Source organism: Copidosoma floridanum, unplaced genomic scaffold (genome assembly GCF_036245765.1).
Source record: "Copidosoma floridanum isolate Cflo_tuat_1 unplaced genomic scaffold, Cflo_Japanese_pri ptg000013l, whole genome shotgun sequence".
Classification (NCBI taxonomy): Eukaryota; Metazoa; Arthropoda; class Insecta; order Hymenoptera; family Encyrtidae; genus Copidosoma; species Copidosoma floridanum.
The window spans coordinates 36132689-36155436 of NW_028321890.1; the positions used below are offsets into that span (position 1 = coordinate 36132689).

Consider the following 22748-nt stretch of genomic DNA (forward strand, 5'->3'; position numbering starts at 1 on the left):
CGCGTGTGTCCGTATTAATCGAAGTATACGAGTCGCCCAGCCAACTCTCGTTGTCTCACGATTCGCATGTATGGGGTATACGGAACGGGAGAAAAGAAAAGTTTTTGGTGCCGTAGCATGCGAATGGTCGCTTCGGGCACACGTATTGAAGAATTCGAGATGGAAATAACCCAGAAGGTAATTCCTTGAAAAGACAGCCATATGTTACATGTATACTCGTGCTCCTCTTTTGTCGCACAATCAACGAAGGTACAAGAAAGGGGTGTGTATCCCCGCGCGCTTGACACAATTTTTTACGGAGGCACGCGATGATATGAGTGGATTTTAAAAAGGCGGGGGGGGGGGTATCGACGAAAAATCAATTAGCCGCGCGGGATCGAGTTGCCCGCGCTTCCGAGTGTTAATCGACGTCGCGGTCGCGTCGACAAATTAATGCCGCGCACGAAACTCGTTACATTGAAATTTCGACGCTTCTCCCCCCCTTTGCCCCGCCGATCGAGATTTATCACGTTTTATGTTTATGCATGTGTGTTTGTGTGTGTGTGTACACATATTTATATATATGTATATATATATGTATGTATGTATGTATACAAACGTACACGCACACGCGGGTATCACGAGCAAACACGACTTTTAAATTGGTTTGGCGAATCAAGTGGCGTGGAATATCGTGTTACCATCAGCAGCAGCACAGATATGACTGCATAGCGTGTATTGAGTATATGTATATATAAGTACACCAGTTGCTGCGAGCTATAGTTGATTTCAGAGAGAAAAACGCGTTAATCGCGCTTCTCAGAGACAGTCTTTACCTTGAATTTTTTTTTTTTTTTTTTTTTTCGAACGAAGATTTCGTTTATTCACACGAACCACGTAAGATTAAAAAGGAAATTCGATTGAAAAAAAGGGCTCGTTGAAAATTTGCAAAATTTGATGATCCTTCGCTGTATACACGTATATTATATGTATGATTATAGAAAACAAGTGGTATTCAAGTGTATACAGGTACTATACTTTATAAAATCCGTATGACGTAGAAAAACGAGCAACAGCATTATTATACCTACTTATCAAAAGCAGGGAAAAGATACATCGCGACCGCATTCCGGTCAGTTTATGAAAGTTCAAGTTATAAATGTTAAATGCGCCCACGTGTGCCTATACATATTTTACAATAAATAATACAAAGCGACTCGACCGATGGGATATACGTGCGTGCGTGATATATGTTATGCGTAGCCTTACTTGTTGCGTATACATTTTATTATACGTACACATAGCAGATTAGTATTTAGCGCTTACTACTTGGTGATTAAACATGGGGGTCGAATTTACAGATGTGTATTTCATTTATTTTCTATAGACTCCTCTTCTCTATAAAAAAAAAAAAAAAAAAAAAAAACGAAAGAAATTTATCGAATCGGCGGAGTTATCAAACAACAAAAGCTTCTTTTTTTTTTTTAATTTTTACATCCTCGTTGATTTTCTCCGTGTGCAATACGAAAGCGCATCGTTGTAATATTTGTCATAAATCAAAGTGGTATCGATCGCTTACCCATAAATGCAATATCCATACCCTAACGGGACACGACAAAGGCGCCGAGCGCATCGGTGCGTCGCGTAGGTGCGTTGGTTTTCAATAAACGCGACCTCGGAGCGAACTGGGATAAATGTGGTGAATGGGAGAAAAAGATACCTAGCCCGTCATCGTCGGTGCAGATAATAGAGAGACACGATATATAGGTATACATATATGTATATATATATCGGGTGTGCGCAATTTCATATACGAGGTTGTACATTAGAATATCGGATGTGTAGCTACCGGAAAACTATCGGTGTATATACTTATGATGCATCCAATAACGAGTTTCCATCGCTCGTTACGTTTCAATTGGTATACATATGAGTACATACTGTTTAGATCAAATATAAGTATTACCGAAAGCTTCAATCAAAACCTTATTTATACATAATGGAATTTCAAGTACCCCGTGCCTCGTTACGAATTATATCTTGTTCAAAAAAAAAAAAAAAAGTAAAAAAACCGTTTACACGTATATTTCTAAAAAGAATAAAAATTCGAATATAGCGCTTACATACAGTTCTCCTGTCGCCGGGGCCGTAAATTTTCGGTCCTGGATAAACTTGTTTCTCCCTCCCAAGAGCGAGGGATAATCAATTCATTTATAATTGGCGTTAAACGTTCCTCCGAGTACATATTTTCCGTCCCCTCTTCCCATCACCTGTATATATATTGTAATGCACCGTGTGCGTACACCAAAAATAAGAGACACGAGCGACCGAATAAACTTCCACTGGCGAAATAATGATTTATCGACGAGCGTAAAAATCACAATCCCCCCACCCCTCCCGGGAATTTGCATGTGTACAAAAGCTCGCGTGAACGTGCATATATATTATATACTCAATAATGTACAACATGCTAACTACTCGGGTATGCATGTGTATATCTAACGATGAAAATCGTGGTGGCTCGAATTTATGAGTTTGCGTTTTTTTTGAGCAAGAAGAGTACGACGAGTAGGTATATACAATATAAAACACGCATCGCACAATGCATCACGCTCAACCATGGGCATACATGTGTATATGCACGCGGGGGATATGCCCTAATGGGCCCAGGCCAGAAATTTATGAAGAGTCGCGTGCAACGAGCCGTGGTGTGGGCGATTATTTACGAGACGATGTATATATATAAAACGCGTGTGATGCATGTATAGGTGCGGTGCACACGTACACGATACCCCCCTTGAGTCGGACAATTATGTTATTTCGATTTCAACACGGGAACCGAGAGATGAAGAACACTCGGTTTTGCGATCGACGCGGCTTGTCCATTTCCTCCATATATATTCCTGATGTTGTATCTCCTATACTTACATACAAATCAATTTCTATCGAAATAATTTTTTCAAGTTGTCGAAAAACACGGAATGCTGACGATTGCGACTAATATCAACGGAAAAGGTATCAGGTGGGGTCCTGAGCTTTCACACGCGAGCGAAAAACGCGGAAGCCTTTTTGCCCGTGTATATATATGTGTGTATATTGTGGGTATTTGCCAATACACGCGCACAATCTGCTCATTATTAGATTCCAGGGTTTTTTTGTGCATCTCCTTGCACGCGGGGAGTTTTATTATTACAGAGATAACAAGCTGCCACGCACACGCGTGCGCATCGACGAGGGATCGCGTGCGCGCGCGATAATGAAATATTCCGGGACAAAGACTGGGGGGCGCGCGAGGGAATTTTTTTTTTTTTTTTTCATCCCCATATGGGTATACCGAAAGGAGCTAAAGGGACGGAGCAGTTTTTGATTTGTAATGTATACCAATCAGCAGTTTGGCGAGCCCTTGATAAATATCGTTACTGCGGTGCACGCGAGAACGAGGGCACCTTTTCTGTTTGCGAACTTTGTGTGTATTTTGCTCAAGTGGGTTGAAGGATCTTTTTGCTTTTCATTAATTTTAAAGCCAATAAAACATAGGCAAGTACCTACGTCAACGACTTTCAAATCTGTCCACAATACTTATCGTCATTCCGTGGTGATCGTTGGTGGTATCGTGTATTTTTACACTGCAATCCTTTTTTGTCAAACAAGTGAAAAAAATCCTGCTTTAAAAAGTAACGGTCCCTTCGCTTCCAGGTAATGTAATTTTGTGTTGAACAGTACATAGTATAATGTTTATCTCGATATTTATTAACTGGTGTTTTTCATAGTTTTTTTTTTTTTTTTTTTTCAAGTGCATTATTTACGTGACGGAGAGTGGGATGTTTTTTTTGGGGGGGTTTTAGAAGAAAAAAGTAAGTTGAACAGTAATTCAAGAGTAGCAAGTTGTGACAAGCTAGACTCTGGTGAAGCTAAAGTGTTTTGTTTGTATCAAGTGAGTTTGGTATACTATCAAACTGGAAAGGGCATTCAAATGGAGCTTACATCAGCGCTTGGTTTGTTTTTAACATGTATTCTCAACTTGAAGGGGAAACATTTATGACTCGTAAATTTTTCTTCTTCCTTTTTTCCATCAACTTATTTTTTATATATAAAAGCAAGCATTAATTAGCTCGTGTCGTGAAAAATAAGTCGTCGTGTGTTATGTGCCGCGATCGCAGATTACGTACCTACATATCTCTAACATCGTATTTAATACCAACTTCTACAAATTTCACTGGGAAAAATAGTTTATTGCCCCGTTACGTATTAATTTGATGTGTAATAAAATTAATGCTGACAGAGTTCACATTGTAACGGTACATGCGATTGTGTAAATTTCCATGTGGTGCCTCGTAAATTCATGCCGTTTGTATACGTATACGATTGAGAAATTTCATAAATATCGTACAATATATACATACATACGTATATCACGTGAAAGGCGCGTTACGGCTTCAAGTGTTACGAATGACGATTTTATTGCATGTTTGATTTTTATTTCCCTTGTATTTTACGTTCTCACGCGAGAAAACGGATTTTTCATTTCACAAAGCCCGGATTTTAAATGTTGTTATCGTTGTACGTATAACGTACAGCATGTTTTGATTACCTCCCATATTATAATCATCACTCGATAGAAGTAACGCGTGTACTACTGTCTATGAGCTAATTAATTTAAATAATCTCAAGGATTTTCGAATTGCAACGGAGACATTGAAGCTCTTACAGATAACAATTAATTTTCTTGTCAAACACGATTGTTACGATAATGGTCAATTGGTAGTGCGCGGATTTAAATAATCGCGCTTTACCGAGGAAGCAGCAGTTTAGCGCCAAAATCAACCGCTACGCATCGCCCACTCGAAAAACATGCTTTCCTCTAGAGGATTAGCAAACTTTAGGGTATAACAACTACGAAAACAATTGATCGCTCCCTGGCCGAGTTGCGCTGACTTGCGCTACGGCAGCGCGCTGTATCTGTTATAAATATAGATATCTAGTATCTAAGTAACTCCCTTTCAATGAACGAGGTATACTTAAGCATACCATCGATTATTCGGATATACAGTATATTATATACTTTCGATTTCGTACTCATCTTCATCTGTTTTTGCCATTTTTGCTTTTTTTTCACTCTTGGGTAAAGAGTAAAAAAACGCAAAAAAGGCGAAAACAGACGAGGATGAGTACGTAATTGAAAGTAACTATATAATGAAATTTCCGGACAGCCAATTCTTTCGTTTTTTTTTTTCTTAACTATCGGATTGTTATTTTGGACCTTTAGCGGTGATTTTGCTATTTCATCAATGGTTTCGACCACATTTTTGGCTTTGATTGGGGTCAGTCCGTTAGACCGTACATATTATTATTATTATTATTCATATTTATGTTTCGCGAAAAATTTCAAAGCTCTTCGTACGTGTACACATCTAAGAATAATTATTATTGCAGGGCGAGATGTCTGGAGCTTGCATCTAGGCTCCGATTGCAGTAACGGAGGAGACACAACAGAATCAATCATAATATTTATGAGTTAACAGCAGAGGTTAGATGACAAAGAAAACCTACTAACATCATATATACTTGCGCGCGGTGGCTCAGTCGGTTAGGTTGTGAATTGACACGCGGGGGGGAGACCGTGGGTTCGATTCCCGGCCAGTGCGACTTTTCGGGCAAGTACCTCTGTGCTTTTTCACCACGCAATGCTCCTCGAGGAAGGTTTTAGGGACCTTCTCGCAGCACAATTGCCTAATTCCCCCTACCCCCCTCCCAAGTGATGGGAGGCCTCCTATCCCTCTTCCCTTCCTTCACTCAAGTGCTAAGTGCCCATAGTAGTGCCCTTATTAAAGGAGCCGGACGTAGAGCACTATAATATAAGTATTGATACGTGTAAACGATGTTACTTTATGGACGTTTGTAGTACTTAATTACACTTTTTTTCAATCGAAATTGGCGAGGAGAGCAAACTTATCTCACGGAATGCGTCCCTGCACGCATTCCCAAAGTACAAGTACGAAACCATTGAGAGCAAATTAAACAATGTTACGATCGCATTGTTTGGTGTTTTACACTAAATCAGTCAAGTACATAATATATAAGTTGATGCTCGAACGGCCAGCATCCGTAACAACATATTACAACATATATATATACACGAGCACAAGCATGTTCCATAAACATAGGTGGGTGCTTCAATGATGAAAATTAAAAAATAAAAACACCCAGGAAAGCCAGGGTTGCTCCCCCGTCTCATCGGTCTCGAGGCACGTCTGATTGTAACGCATCACGAGCTAACAACGAAAAAACGAGAGGAGAAAACTTAATACAAGCACTTCACAGAGGCGAGAAGAGAAGAAGAAGAAGAAGAAGAGGAGGAACAAGTGAAAGATGGAGCAAAAAAAAAAAAAAAAAAAAAAGAGAGAAACGCGAAGGGAAGAGACGTGCATTTAACGAAGAGGTTTCATTAGCGCGAGCATATATATATACCTATATACGTCGCGCGCGGGAATGTCGTAAATTCGTGTAAGCGCGCGAGCGAAGCCCCCCCCCCTCTCTCTCTACGTATTGATGGGCGCAACAGGTGGATGATGATAACCGACTGCCTTTACATGCCCTCCACTATTACCTGCGCCGCGGTATATATACTTTGACCATAAAAGCCCCTCTGCTTTCCAATGTAGCGATATATGTACCGGAATCGCGGAATAGAGTTACAACGCGCCGTACCTACATATACATATATATATATATATATATATATATATATATATATATATATATATATATATATATATATATATATATATATATGCTACTCGCGGTTGCTGTTATCATCATGGGAGCATTTGTCGTTTTATCATGTCGTTCCGGGACCTCGCTGAGCATATATACAGATAGAATAGCTTACTTTTACACGAGTATTTTTTGCTCAGAGTATGATCCTTTGCTCCGGGGAAAATATATAGTTTTTCGACAATCGTCAATTTCTTTTCTTTTTTTTTTTTTTTGGTCCATCGATTTCATGTTTTTTTGCCCCTTAAGAAAAAAAAAAAAAAAAAAAAGGTGCTGGAACAACACTTTGAAAGCAAAGGCAGGCGAAGCGAAAAAAAAATTGAGATGAGATCTGCGGGGGTACACACTGTTCCGAATTCGGGCTCTCGCGATCGCGTCGAGATAATCGTTGAATCACCGCTCTAATGAAACCTGCAAAGATAGCCAGAGAGGGAGATAGAGGGGGGGGGGGTAATGAAGGGTATTACGGGATAATTACACGGGATTACGGGACGGAACGGCGGGTTGCACCGATGAAATATTAATAGTTAATTACACGGGGCGGCGAATCGATTACAATCAATAACGAAGGAGCCCCCCACCCCCCTAACGCGTATACACGAGATACACCTCGTGCATGAGCGCCATTCGTCTCTATACACCCCGTGGGTGCCTTTTTTTTTTTTTTTTCTCGAGAGAGAGTTTTTCATTCGGCGAAATCGGTAACGCGCCGAAGGTCATAAATCACACGCGCTTGGGCCGAATCGATCGGCGTTACATCTCGCGGATCGATTGCTCGAACCGATACGGGTGTACACGCACTTTTCCTCCCCCCACACGCCACTCGTTCTACGTATACGAGCGTTACTCTCTAGCGATTTTTTTTTTTTTTTCTTCCTTTTCTCGTGCCTGCACGCGGGCCCTCGTTTCCTCTCGCGTTATCGCCGACGATACGCACGTTTATGAAAGTCAACCCGCGAGTGCACAAGACACATTATGTATACCAACATGTTATATAATATATGTTGTGTTCTCGTTTCCCTGAATAAGCGATTTCTCATTGTTTTTCGTAACCGAGTCCGATTTGTTACGACTTAACGCGCCGACATCGAGTTTCACGGTTAACAAGTGGTTTTTCTCTCGCCCTGCGTACACAACGTGTAGGTATTATACATACTTTTTTTTTTTTTAACGAGTCGCGAGTACACTATCGACAGCTTTCGATCTCCCTCCCTTTTTTCTTCCAGAAAAGCTTCAATTAAAACGAGAAATCACTCGCGCAATGTGTCCCGGAATCCGAGAATGTTTGTCGATAAATCACGCTCCCCTCGAAGAGGGAGGGGTGAAACGAAAAACTACGCTCATAACCAATTGGCGCGTAGTGTTTGTTGAAAGCTACTCGATTCGCTGTACTGTCTCTTGGGAGGTTGGCAAGAGAGAGGGAAATATATACGTGTATATTAAAAAAAAAAAGCCTTGACAGCGCCCACACGACTCCCTCGTTCGCGATAGGTATATACCTGATGTCTGTATTGTACACACCGCCTGCACCAGTGGACGCGCCACGGCTCTGATGTGTACAACCGTGTAACTATACTCTCCCTTTTCTCGCGCGCCGCGGGTGTCTCTCGGTCGGCGTGTATACACTCGTTTGGGAGTCTGTTGAGCGGGTGCTGCGAGGACGCATGTTCACGCGATTTTAGGTCGAGGTGCGCGCGAGTCAATCAAAGCTGAAATTCACGGTATTCCGAGCCAATGACGGAAAATCCATCCGTAATATTATTCGATCGATACAAGAATAAAAGAAAAAAAGAAAAAAAAAAAGGGAAGCCAGCTCGTGCAAAAGTAGCAACTCTCTCTCTTGCTCGCATGCAGGCGGCCAAGATAAGATCGGTAGAGTCGCGGGTAATGAGCCGCGGACTGACGTCAGTCTCTTCCATAAAGTCGCGTGGCGCAAGCTCCCAGCCGAGATAATGCCGGGAGATAGGAAGCATCGACGTTTCGGGATCTCTTCTTCTCTCTTCTATTTTGTATTATTAGAATTAAACGGGTAGGGGGGTATTACAGCTACCTCAGAGTATATTAATTTATGCCGAAGCTCTCGGTATCGCGTTATTTTCCATATACAGTGTTATATAGGTATGTTTACATTAACACGCGTATATTACATTATCATCGATGGTCTACCATAGATATACTGATTTATTCAGTGGGAGCGTGTAAGACACAAAAGATGAGCTCCCATCGCGACACTCATCTTTTCGTAACTCACATAAAATCTGGTTTGTATATACATGAAGTATAGGTACTTGTTATCGTGCATTCCTTGGATACATGTTATTTATACCATGTAACCGAGGTACCTACATCGTGAGATTACAAATGTAATACGCGAATATGTTCGTAATACACGATACTGTACACGGGGAGATAGAGAGAGAGAGGGAGGGGGGGAGGAGGAAACGGAAAGCCGTAATATATATATATATATTAGTCTGCAGAGCGTGCGACAGGAAGATCGGTATCGATCTAATGCAACGTTTTTACACAAGGCCTCGCCATCACCGTCATCATTCGAGCATCCGTCCCGCGCAGTACGAGTACACTTGTATGTATTTTTACAACTCGGTTGTACTACACGCGATACAGAGTAGTCAGAGATCGGCAGGTAAATAAAATGTTGGCGCAACATACACCGAGCATGCATGCCATCTTGGCGGATTATATAGGCTTTGAAAAGCTATATTTAAAAAAAAAAAAAAAATCCTTCCTCCAAAGGAAATATCTTCGCACATCAGCCAACCGATTCATTAGCCGTTGACGATAGGCCAATTTTTACCGATCCCCCGGATTCTCTCTCCGCCCCATAAATCGACCCTTAATTGCAGTCCCCGGAGTACATCACGCCTCGGGAAAAAGCGCGAGCTTCAAGGGCTTAATTAGACCGGCTTCCCGGACTCTTCGCACAATTTGTACGTATACACACGCACGCGAGGGCTCTCTCGGCAACGCCAACATCGCCCCGGTACGTATACAGCGGATCTCCCGCGACGATTGGAATTTTATACACCCACATTTTTCTCTCTCTCTCTCGTATATATATATATATATATACATACCCGTACGAGGAGGCGAGATAAGCTATACGCGCGTGGAGGATTCCTCTCTTATATCGAATTCATTAACGGCGTCCAGGGCCCTTCGATGGAGGGAGTCGAAGGTCGAAAGGAGAAAAAAAAAAAAAAAGGCCCAAGCGTGGCGATAGCCGTTTTCGCATTATCGGCTCTTAATCCGGGCGCGTTCGTTAACGCGCGCTCCTCGAAGAGGATCCTCGCTCGTCCGATAAAGCGTATATATACATATATAACCCGCGCGCCGATAACTCAACCAGTTGGCCGATCTCGCGTGCGCCACGCACGGGTGTATATATATTATTCCCCGCTTTGACTGGCTGATTGTTTCCTCTCTCTCCTCTTCGTTACATTATATATTTTTATAAACTCTCGACCCTCTCTCTCTCCCGATGTGTATGGTATTGTAAAAACCCAGCTGGGTTATTTCGCGGGATGAATCTTGTTGCAATGGTAAGATTGTTATTTTAGTTATTTTTTATTTTTTACTCGCAGGGAGTCGACGATCACGGAGCAGATTTCCTTACTTTTCTCTCCCTCGGAACGGATCAGCTCCGTATAAAAAACTCAACGTGTCGTCGCAGTTATGTATATAGACGTGCGTGTGTATATATGATGTACACATGAAGGCCCCGAGGCGAGCATGAGACCGTTTAACGAGGGCCCTGTCTTTTCCGCGATAAATTAATTGCCCTCCAAGTACCGTAAATCAGGACCAAATGAGACCTTTGTGCTTATTGTGTGTACGTATGTACACATTATGATGGATGGGCTCGAGTTTCCTTCTTCTTTATGTTTTTTACTTCACCCCCCCCCTCCCTCATGAACCTCTGTAAAGTTACCGATTTTTTGTCGCAGTCTCCGTGTAGAGTATTGTGCGTACATGCAAAAAATCGATATAGTTATACATTTTGTCGCTTCATCTCCTCGGACTTGACTTCAAAAATAAAGAGCGTGAATCTTGCGGGCGAGTTTCTCACGATTCGCGAAACCAGAAAAACGTCATCAAGTGGTGGATCCACCGCGCGGCACCGATCGCCGCCTTACAAGGGCGCGTCCACTTAACGTAACGTGGAGCTACCCCCCCAATATCAGCAAATTGCGGCGGCGACTAAATTTGGAAGGCTCCCCTCTTAACGATGCTTAATGCACATAGTTGCTGTTTATTCTCTCTCTCTCCATCGTTGATCGTTTTATCACGCGTCCCTTTCAGGCCCCGGCTGCCGATCTGTCGCTCTTTTTTTTTTTATCGGTGCTCATCTTCCCACTAGAATGCACGGAATTGGGAAAAGTATGCATCTTTCGACGCTCGATCGAATAAAACAGATCGACATAGTAAATCTACGATCACGTGTAACGCCCAGCTCGTTTAAGTGTGCGTATACAATAAACACCGAGAATTGACGAACGTGTATATATATATATATATATATAGGCAAATAGCGATTTCGTTCTCGCGTCGCGTTAATCCACATACAGTAGTACAGTAGTGGTGATGATAATAATAATCATCCGCCAATGTATGCAATATATACAATGTACAGCTCAGCAGCGGTAGCGGATATACCTATCCGATTCTCGTGGCTGGCTGCAGCGCGTGTAATTCGAGCCGATCGCCGAGCTATTCATCGCCCGTAACCCGCTTCACTCGCGAATAGGTACATCGGCTGCAATAGTATATATACCGCCGTAAGCCGCAGCTCTGCCATAAGTATATATATTAACTGACACAGCTTCTTCTTCTTTTTCTTTTTTTTTTTTCCATTCCGGTCGTTTTTCTTGCTCCCATGTATGTATTATATTTATACATACACTGTTGCGGATATGTTGCATATTACCTATATGCGGATCTATTCGCTCGCTCTGCTTCACGTTACGCGCTGGAGACAGAGGCTCATCCTCTCCCGTTGACGAATCAATTCGTATTATGTGTACATTCTTTTTTTCTTTTCTTTTTTCGTTTTCTTTCATCGCGTTCGCGCGACATACAACACGTTAAGTACCTTTACACGTGTACAACTCGGAGAGGGCTTAGATATACGGCGTGTATTACACGTATAGGTGTAGATACGTGTAATTCGATATATGCACTCGTAATGCCACTGCTATACTCTCCTCCTCCGTTGGAAGCGTCGTAGGTATGTACACGCACGAGGTTTTATCACTCGCGGGTCGTCCGTTTCATTTTTAACAAGTCAATTATAATGCGTGCCCCGCGTTGTATACTAATACGGATGGATGGCTGGTGTCGAGCAAAGGGCGCGATGACTTGATTTTCCTCTCTTCGGAATGTACATGTAAATATATGTTATCATTATTATGTCAGCGGCAAACGCGGTGTAGATGAGGAGGAGGGACCGGTCAAGCGGAGTAGGCGAGAGAGCTCATTGGGTATGGGCGCATTCGCGTCTCGGAGGAGAGATAGCCACCATAATAGCTATCTGCAGCTCGCGGAGAGATCGCCGTACGGTATTATTATATCGGCCATACGCGCCAATTGACAAAGCGAGTCGAAAGACCCGAGTTAGTGTGTTGTATGTATATGGGGGTGTGCAAACGTATCCGTTTCAGAGTCGTAAATCCACATCTCTCGCCTCTAGCGCTCTGCTGCAACGCGATAGGTGTGTACGTTATATATGTTATTGAAAAAAAAAAAAAAAAAAGGAGTCTCGCTCGCTTTGGCATGTGTATACGTACACGACGAAATGAGGAGGTACGAGCATATTATAAGCGCGGGTCGGCAACGAAACGGGCTATCGGACAGATTGGACTATTCATGTACAAGTGGACAACACAATGGACAATACAAAAAAAAAACAAAAAAAATGCTGGCTGATTTGCAGAAACCTAAGAAAATGTGTACGCAAAAATTGAGAGAGCTACGTAAAAATTGTAGTTACATTACCTAAAAAATAACTCTCAGATATGTTCAGAACAAATTTTTTACAGAAAAACTTTTTTTTTTCAACAAATCAGTTTTTATCAATTTGAGAATCCGAAATACGTCAAATGGGTGGCAGAGTACTCATACTTGAAACTTCGTAATAAATATCTATCAGATAAATATTAAATATCCAGAAAACTTTTAATAACTTGGAAGTTCATAGCATTTAATAATGTATCCAAATAAACGCAAATTTCACTTTGATTATCGATGACATCAAACTTAAAAACATTAAAAAGACTAATGAACGAAGTGACGTATACCGATACAAGTTTAGATGTATATACAAATTATTGAAATTTTCTCCTTTCATAAATTAGTTACTACTGAATTGAGCACGACAGAGACGGATCGGGCCGAGTTGCCATACTGCAGTGAGATATCATATACAATTTTACGTGGACACTTAAAGTACCTGCCATGCATATAGGCATACATATAAATTTATACACAGACTCGCAGTACACAGTTGACCATCGCGGCTGCGATTAGTAATGCGATATATACACAACCGAAGCCCAACTCTTATAGTTCAAAGAATAATTAATTGCTGGGAAGTTTTTCGATTTGTCTTTGGCAAGTGGCTCTCTTACAAGAGTAAACATACATGTTAAAATGCGAATGTTCGCAACTACTACAAGAAAAAAAAAAAAAAAAAAAAAAAAAAAAAACTATTATTTCCAACGATTCACCCGAGTACGCGTATTTCTACAATAAACACACACATATGTATATTATGTACTAGATATTCCAAGTACGTGTAATATATATTACACTTGCACGATCGACTCGCGCTATTAGTTTGGATGGGTAAAATGTACATTGAGCGTCGATACCTCTCGCGGAAACAAATCTCTCTCGCCAAAGGGGAGGAGAAAAAAGACGGGCATACCCGACGCCTCGAGTCTCTTGAGCATCCGAGCGCCCGGGAGAGATTAAAGGCAGGTGGGTGTGTCCGACGAGGCGACATATCGCACGCGATCTCGTCGCCTCTCGCTATATACACACACAGCGGAGTTGACCAGAGAGAGAGAGAGGACCAGTTTGGATTTCAGCCCGAGTTATCCGAGACGGACGTGTGAAAGGAAGCGCGAGCTGAATTACCTATACTTGCCGTCCGTCCGAGGGGCTAAGTGTATTATCGCGGACCACCCAAGGCAAGGGGGGGGGGTCTCTGTCCGTTTGTATGGGCGGAGATTAGCGCCGATGCGGGATTTTTGCAAAAAAAATCACTTTTTCCTTTAGATCGGATGTATCGTGTCCACGACGTTTATGGGCGCGCGACCCACGCCCGAGATCTGATAAATGTTTCTTTTTTTTTTTTTTTTTTTTTTTTTTTTTTTTTTTTTTTTTTTTTTTTTACCACAAAAGAAGCCAAATTAGTCAGCCGAGCTGAGAACCGGGGCGCCGGTGCTGCAGCCTCCGACACAATAGACGAGATAAGCGGCGCGGGCTTATGGAGTTTCTTTTTGTTTTTTGCTTCTTCCTCTTCGTCCGAGACCGTAATTATTGTGTCTGTCGTGGGGATAGGGCTTTAGAGGGGCTGTGGGGATTTTAACGGTAAAAGCCGCGTCTTAATGCGTCTTTTCGAGTCACACGCATAGGTATATATGTATACAACATAATGAGCACTGCGTATAAATATATAGTCACGCGTATCGAGGTTGAAATAAAATCGTCGAGGTGTCGCTTTAAATCAACTTTCTCGTGGTTTATTGGGGATAAAAAAAAAAAAAAAGAGGACGAACGGTACCGCGAGTATAGCCATATTCTCCTGTGACGTGCGTTTATGAGTATAGCGAAGTTTCTTTTCAACCCACCAAACGTGGTTGCCCATTTTTTCTTCTTCTTTCATCTACTTAAAACAAATTGTTTTCGTTCAGTGTCATCCGAGGCAGCGTTCGCAGTAAAATTTGTTACCATAGGCAACGTGGGATTTTTCCTGATGCTGTCGAAACATGTATTATTATTATTCAGGGTGGCCGACAGGTCGCACTTAGCGCTAAGGGGGGGCGTTTAGCTTCACGAGCTTGCCGAAACGTCAAACGCTCATCGGTTTAACGCGCAAACAAGATTAACTCCCTGGGACTCTTATGTATACGATTGGGGGTCCCCCCCCCTGACTTTTTACGACTTGTGTGCAAACGACAACAACAATGGCAACGGGCGTTGAGTGAGCAAACTTTTACAGGCGACTCGCCGTGTAGAATGGAATATTTGTCAGGAGGTGAAAAAAAAAAAAAAAAAAAAAAGCCCCAAAAAGCGCTCGTTAAGAGTTTCGCGCGTGGGCGTCCCGACCCGTGTCCTCGGCTCCAGCCTTATCTCGCTTATGTCCGTGTTTTCTTCGCTTCTTTCTGCAACTGTTGCCCGAAAACGCGGCGGCTCCCGATCCTTCGCCAGAGATAACTACATCGCCCCGCGGGTCGTCAGTGTGTAAAAAAGAGTGTAAGACAATCAACTCTGGCAACTCCCGTGTGTGCGGGGTTCCCTAGGGTTCTTGATTCCTTTTTTTTCCTTTCTGTCGACAACAAAGTGTCGCGTGCAAAACTAGATGTATATTTTTTTGGGAATTTTTTGGAAAATGTTCTGAATAAAGATGACCAATAAAAAAATACGAGGTATACCTTACGGGATACGGTTAAGAAATGAATGTGACATGCATACCGACAACAAAGACGTGTCCGAAGATTTGGTTGTCGACGAGTTGAGAGCAGTTCCAGCGGTGGTTTCTGAACTGGTGGCGGCACTCCTTCAAACCGAGCTCGGCACCCTCGCCGATCACCGCCATCACGTGGGGCGCCTTCTGGCACATTTCTCGCTGTTGCTTGGTCAGCCCGAGGATGCGGCCGCACACCACTGCGCTGAGCATCGCTGCTCCGACCACCCTGTAAAAATAACACGCGAGATGACGGGCATTTTTTTAAATGTCCTCTAAAGTATATAAGTATTATAGTATATAAGTATTTATAAGTAACAGTTTACATTATTTATACAAATCTACTAAAAATTCTTCAAAATTTTAAATGGCCATATCTCCGTAAATAACGCAGATATCGAGGAAAGGACCATAATTTGAGATCATTGAATTTCAAAAAATTTTAAATTCTTATTCACGACTCTGAGTATATCCTATTCGAATGAATGGCCTCTTAAATAAACAAGTATTCAATTAAACAGTAAATTATTCAAAAAATTCAGTACTAAGTCAGAGACATGGCTCTATAATCGAAATTGAGAACTTTGAAAAAGTTCAAAACTTTAAATGGCCATATCTCCGTAAATAACGTAGATATCGAGAAAAGGACCACAATTTGAGATCACAGAATTTCCGAAAATTTTAAATTCTTATTCGCGGCTCTGAGTATATTCTATTCGAATGAATGGCCTCTTAAATGAACAAGTATTTAATTAAACAGTAAATTGTTCAAAAAAATTCAGTACTAAGTCAGAGACATGGCTCTATAATCGAAATTGAGAACTTTGAAAAAGTTCAAAACTTTAAATGGCCATATCTCCGTAAATAACGTAGATATCGAGAAAAGGACCACAATTTGAGATCACAGAATTTCCGAAAATTTTAAATTCTTATTCGCGGCTCTGAGTATATTCTATTCGAATGAATGGCCTCTTAAATAAACAAGTATTCAATTAAACAGTAAATTATTCAAAAAATTCAGTACTAAGTCAGAGACATGGCTCTATAATCGAAATTGAGAACTTTGAAAAAGTTCAAAACTTTAAATGGCCATATCTCCGTAAATAACGTAGATATCGAGAAAAGGACCACAATTTGAGATCACAGAATTTCCGAAAATTTTAAATTCTTATTTGCGGCTCTGAGTATATTCTATTCGAATGAATGGCCTCTTAAATGTACAAGTATTCAATTAAACAGTAAATTGTTCAAAAAAATTCAGTACTAAGTCAGAGACATGGCTCTATAATCAAAATTGAGAACTTTGAAAAAGTTCAAAACTTTAAATGGCTATATCTCTGTAAATAACGCAGATATCGAGAAAAGGACCATAATCTGAGATCACAGAACTTTTTATATTTTTCTCAGGACGACAACGATGATAATTGTCATTATAATTACAGAACTCCCAGTGGAGAGGAAGGGCGAATCCTTATGTCCTTTAGTTTCGTTACCCAAGGCGCACGTGCGCGCATGTTAATCTACTCCGGGCGGAAGGCGAGCGCGCAAAATCTCCGCAAAGTCGAGGAATCACGTCGCCGCAAAGATGCGGGCCGAGGATAAGCCGGGACGGCGTGTAAGTATTATCCGAAACGCGAGGGCTAGAACAAAGAAGCTGGACCAAGGGGGAAGGGGGGGGACAAGAGCCGCACGAGTACTCCGCGCCTCACGTACAACGACATTCCTCATGTAGACGAAATTTCCGAGAACAACAAAGCGACGAGCATTACCCCGAGGGGTCAGCCCTTGCGTTAATGTATAGAGTGAGTGCTATTTGCATTGGAATGCGGTGGGCCTCCCGAAAGATATATCCCCGCGTGGGAATATCTCGCCGGTGAAATTAAAACCCGCCCTCTAGCCCCGAAGGAATAAGGGGCCAATTTTCGTTGGCCTCGACGATTACGCGCTCGAAGATCACTGCCGATCGACGACTATATATATATATACATAAATCAAGACTCGTACAGCCATGGGATTTGTATACATATCAGGCTGAGCAAAGATGTTATCGTTGCCACCAACCCTCGCAATTTTTCGAGTTTCGGTGTGATGATTTTGTATACGGTATAGCATCGAGTATATACCTACATTTCGAGAGCGCGCCCACGTGATTATAACGAAGAAGAAAAATACAGACCACGGGTAATTAGGCCTTTACGGCAGGTTAGCGATTACTCGTATACACGTGTACGCGCGAAATTAAGGGGCACTTGATCGCGGAGCTCATTAATATTCGGATAGGACTCGCTAATGGTCGGTCGATTGCGGAGGGTCGGGGACTCGGTGTTCATAATACTCCTGAGGCATGTAGTACAACATAAGAAAACAGCGCTGCAACGGCATCACATGGAGTTGTACAGACTTGTGCGTGGACTTGGGTTATACATGAATTTAAAAATGGGTAAATTCTCGATAAAATATTTAGCCGCGGTATTTAATGGTAAACGGGCGTACGCGTATATATGTATCTGCAATATTCCGACGAAGCGTAGCGCGGAGAAGAAAAAGTCCCACTATCTGTATAATATTGTATGTACGTGCAGAGAGAGAGAGAGAGAGAAAACGCGGCTAGAAATAAAACTGGAAGTTGGCGCCAATGCAGCTGCCGGCTTGTGATACATATCGGCTGGGTATTTATTAATTATCGGGGCGCGCGAGCAGTAAATACGCGACTTTATCATTTTGGAATGTAATTCCCTCTTTTCCTCTTGGCTGCAACTCTATATGCATAATATGTATATGAGTCCTGTTTGTCATCTGTTTGCAAATTCTTCCGAATGTGAGGGCTTCCTCCGAACTATTGTTATGTGTGACCATCTCAACTACGAGCAATACTCACGGTTTCGTCTCTTACCTTACAGAAATATTATGATCAATGTAAGCATTCAAGGGAGAAAACGTACAGTGTGAGCCCCACTATGTATACTACTTTATTTTATTTATAAAACTTACACGCGTTAAGAAATAATTCGCGGTGTAACAAAAATTATCATAGTATTTAAACATAATAAAAAACGAATGAACGAATATCTCCCCGCTTTTCGAGATAAACTGGAAATTTTTACTACGCCTTCCCGTTAAACTGTACAGGAAAAAGCATATGTTTCGAGATCAAAACGGCTAATGTGTATAAGAGACGCGTCTCATCGGCTCAACCGTCCATATTAAATGTGCTTGATCGCTAGTGGAGTGTGCAACGCACATACTTACATTTCGCTCGAGCAAAGAATCGTTTTGGAACCATATTTCCTTCTCTCTTCCCATACATTACGCAATGCAACAAAGTATCGATGCCTCGGAGAGGCAAAATTACCGGCACAAAGATGTATTAGCCTCCGGGTTTGCGAAATTACTGCACTTTCCTCGCTACCGTCAGACGCGATCCATACACACGTAAGGGTGTAATAACGTGCGCGCAGCAGAGAAGCGGTAAAAGATTCCCTTCCGCCTACCCTATTATATTGTGTCCTTTTTTTTTTAAATTGCCCCAAGGATACAAGCAAAAATACATATTATATTCCTTATTGCACGGTGCAGGTAGTATACCGGTACGTGAGAATGTATATGAGGAAGATTCCACTTTACAGGTATAGTGTTATAATATATTTATGTACACCCAATACGAATTTGATGTAAGAGGGCAAATATCCTCGATTCGTTATTAGTAATAACATTTGACATTACGAGCCATTAGATATCCATGATTTTCTTTCTCTCTTTTTAATGGCTGACATTGAAGAAACCAGGACCGTAATGGAGTAAATAATATACGTTATAATCGATTTCGTTTGATCGATCAACCACATGAGCCTCGTTGATAAAGATGTATAATAACATTGATTCAAAGACTTTTCCCACTATAATGCTCGTGTAAGTACAACGAAAAAAAAAAAAAAAAAAACTTCCTTATCTCGCGACGTACACGCGCGCTTGTGCACCCTAAAGACCATTGTCCGTCAATCACGAGTACACGAGCAACGATATCCCCCTTGTGCCATTATTAGCATAATCCGCAAAGTTAAAAAAAAAAAAACACGTGTACACACCACACGGTATAATGTTTATATGTATTTAAGTATCTGCTGCTTTTACGTGCCGTACACGCGTTCAATTCCGAGGGAACGAGGGGACTAATGGTTATTCGGAAAAAAACAAAAGTGCATTCACTGTGTACCTGTTGGCCCAATAATAGACAGGGCCGATAAATATTGCCCCTCTATACGGACCCACATCCGTGCAATAGCGAGATATATATCTCCGTGGATATACTTACACGGGGAAGGGTAAGTAGTGCATATGTATATATGCGTATTAAAGGGTATACAGAGGGAGTGTACGACCCACCGAGTAATATACATGAGAGCAAAAACAGCTCGCGGTGTAATATGCCGTCGGAGCGGCGAACACTGCAGCGATACGCGTAGATAAGGATTAAGGGTCTGTACATCCCGTTGTTCTTATTGCTGATACCTCTCGACCGTACCCTTGTAATACGGGGCGTTGAGGGGGAGGGGGGGCTAAGCCCCACAAACGTCACTGCGGATGCGTTATTTAATGCGAATGGGGTTGATACTTGTAGGTTGTTGTTGTTGTTTTTTTTCTTTTTTGGCTTGTATTCAAAGTTGCCTCGTCGCTGCTCAATAAGCCGATCCTCTGTGGGAACTATTGAATGTAAGCCGTGTTTGTGTATACGACAACACCGAGAGTATACCCTTCTTCGAGGGGGATAATACTCGATGCCCCTTTTCTTTTTTTTTTTGCTTATTGCATGTGTAGCTATATTGTTTCGGAGATACGAATCTATGAATGCCTTTTTAACCTTTGGTTTATATATATATGGTTTTTAATTTCATTTACCTTCGTCACTTTGTGAGATTATCACATGGAGAGCGCGTGTTTTGCTTTTGAAAATCATGATGTTTGATTTGTGGTGCGCAGCGTCGAGGAAGTAACCTTTTTACTTTTTTTTTTCTTCTTCTTTTTAATCAGCATCAACACCGCGATGATGCGTCGATCAGCTAATTAAAAGGGCCCTCGCTGCACTGATGCAAGATTTTATTGGAGAGTACACTCCGTGGGAAAATGTTCATAGATACCGTACGCGTACAAATGTATCATACATTACAATAATTTACTGAGGTTGTTCCCTTTTGTTCGTACTGCGGACAGGTGAAACTGTACTTTTTTTTCTCTCTCTCTCTCGAAGCAGTTGTTTTTCATCTCAATGACCAGCGTATATGACTACGATTCTTGGACTAGTCTTTAAATATTTTGAAATAAAGACAGTTGGAGCAGTACTCGGAGTTTCTTCGCAATAATCGCGTCTCTCACAGTGCAGCGAGAAAAGAAAAAAAAAAAAAAAAAAAAAACCTCTCGACCGATCGATTTTTTCGATAATCGTCAGCCAATTACCGGCGACGCGCTATCACCAAAGAGAGAAAGAGAGAGAGAGAGAGAGAGAAGGAGATAGTGCGCGCGTCACCGAATTAAACGAGAAGCCCCGAGTGACAAGAGATATCCCTCCCTCTCTTGCGTCCTTCGTCTTTTATCCCATCGATGTTGTGTATCTTTTGACGTGCGTGCAGTCGCTTATTACAGTTCGAGGATAACCGAGGACAAAAGTTGCTGAGTAACGCGGTGTTTACGGCACTGATTGGTCGGACTGGATTTTCGTGGGGAAGACCTTGTTTTCCCGATCTCACGTTTTATTGTGACGGCTCTGGTTCTACAACGATCCTCGGTTTGTCTGATCGGTAGACTCTTGAGCACGAAATTGCACAAAAGTCATGGGTTAATTAGTATATGGATATGAAAGGGTTTTTCCTTTTTCTTTCAAAAAAACAATCAAGTTTGACAAAAATCAAAGAGAGAAAGAGAGAGTATAATAAACCATGAAAACGAGTTCGAGCATTGCGTGATTCAAATTCGCATTGATCGCGTTCATTGCCAAAAATAACCCGACAAAAAAGTAAAAGCCATATTATTGGTCAATAAAAACATTACTACCATTTAAGACAGAAAAAAAAGGGGACAAACGCCACTTAAGTTCCCACGCGGGTGCGAAAAGTCCATGGTATACGCACTTATACTCCCGAAACGTAGCCTTTTTTTTCTTTCTTTTCTTTCCGAGCCTAGTATAATTTCGAGGGCAGTTTGTTGTACACGCAAACGTACAAAACTCGTTTCCCCCTATACACGTACATTATATGCATATACGCATGTATTTATCTCGGCGTGCATGCACCAGCATCAGCACGTCGGTTTTACGGTGGTGGCTATATAATATATATATATATCTACATATACCACATACGTGCGCGAAGTCGAGTGAAATGTTAACACAGAAATTATGGTAATCCGTGCAGAGGATGGCCGGCGGCCGCGCTCGCATTAATCATACGCTCTTCTCCCGCGGCACTTGTGCGAGCGCGTTTTTTTTTTTTTTTTTTTTTTCCGGACACCTCCTTTCTTGGAATATATTATAAATGCCAACGCGGAGGGGCATCAGCTTTGTCATGTACCAACGCGAGATAACACGAGCTTCCTCCACCCGTGGGGGGTTGCAACCTGTACAATATGCACGTGTGTTTCTTGTTTCATGAGTATAATATGGGTACACCTATATGTCAAGTCTCGCGTGAGCCTAATGGTTTTTCGACTCTTTCCCGGTGTATTTATTTGGTAATTACTTTTGAACGCCGCTTGTTGAATCCTTCGAAAAAATTGAGGAGAAAAGCCACGTATGTAACATAATTGCGCGCTCATGGTTGTCTCCCGGTTGTCATTATTACTATTATTATCATGATGACTGCCCGCGAGAAAATAGAAAGCGTATACGCATCGCGCGCGATTCCCGCATTCCAGCTGCCGTCTATATACACGGTGAGCTCTCCTTGTACATACCTAATAGGTATACAAGCCATTTGGCGCTCGTGCCTTTTCTCTCTCTATCTGGCCGCGGGATTAAAATTTAAAAGCTGCTGCAAACGGGCAATCATCGCGCGCCGCGGGCGATTTTATTTGATTTTAGATCGGTTACCCCTCTACCAACGTGCTTTCATTTGCGTAACTTATGGAATTAACGCTCTTCGGGAACAACATTAATCGCCAATAGGTGTACGTATGTTTATGTAGAGCGAGGGAACCTGAGATTTCGGATTATACGCGCTTCGATCGTAAATTTTTTCGCGCGTTAAACGAGAAATCGGTACTACTACTATATACCGATCTCCCTTTTCGCGAGCAC

At 41.9% G+C, this 22748-nt stretch overlaps 1 protein-coding gene across 2 annotated transcripts in view; it reads right to left on the bottom strand.

Annotated features, from left to right (window-relative positions):
• Positions 1–22748, bottom strand: part of LOC106646865 (Wnt oncogene analog 2) — a 38855-nt gene that overhangs the window by 2368 nt on the left and 13739 nt on the right. Inside the window, exon 2 of one of the 2 annotated variants that reach the window (XM_014363027.2) lies at positions 15472–15692. In XM_014363027.2, coding sequence (XP_014218513.2) covers positions 15472–15692 — 221 coding nt within the window. Of the gene's footprint in view, positions 1–15471; positions 15693–22748 lie in introns of those variants that run through there. The other variant, XM_089591439.1, reaches the window with a different exon arrangement.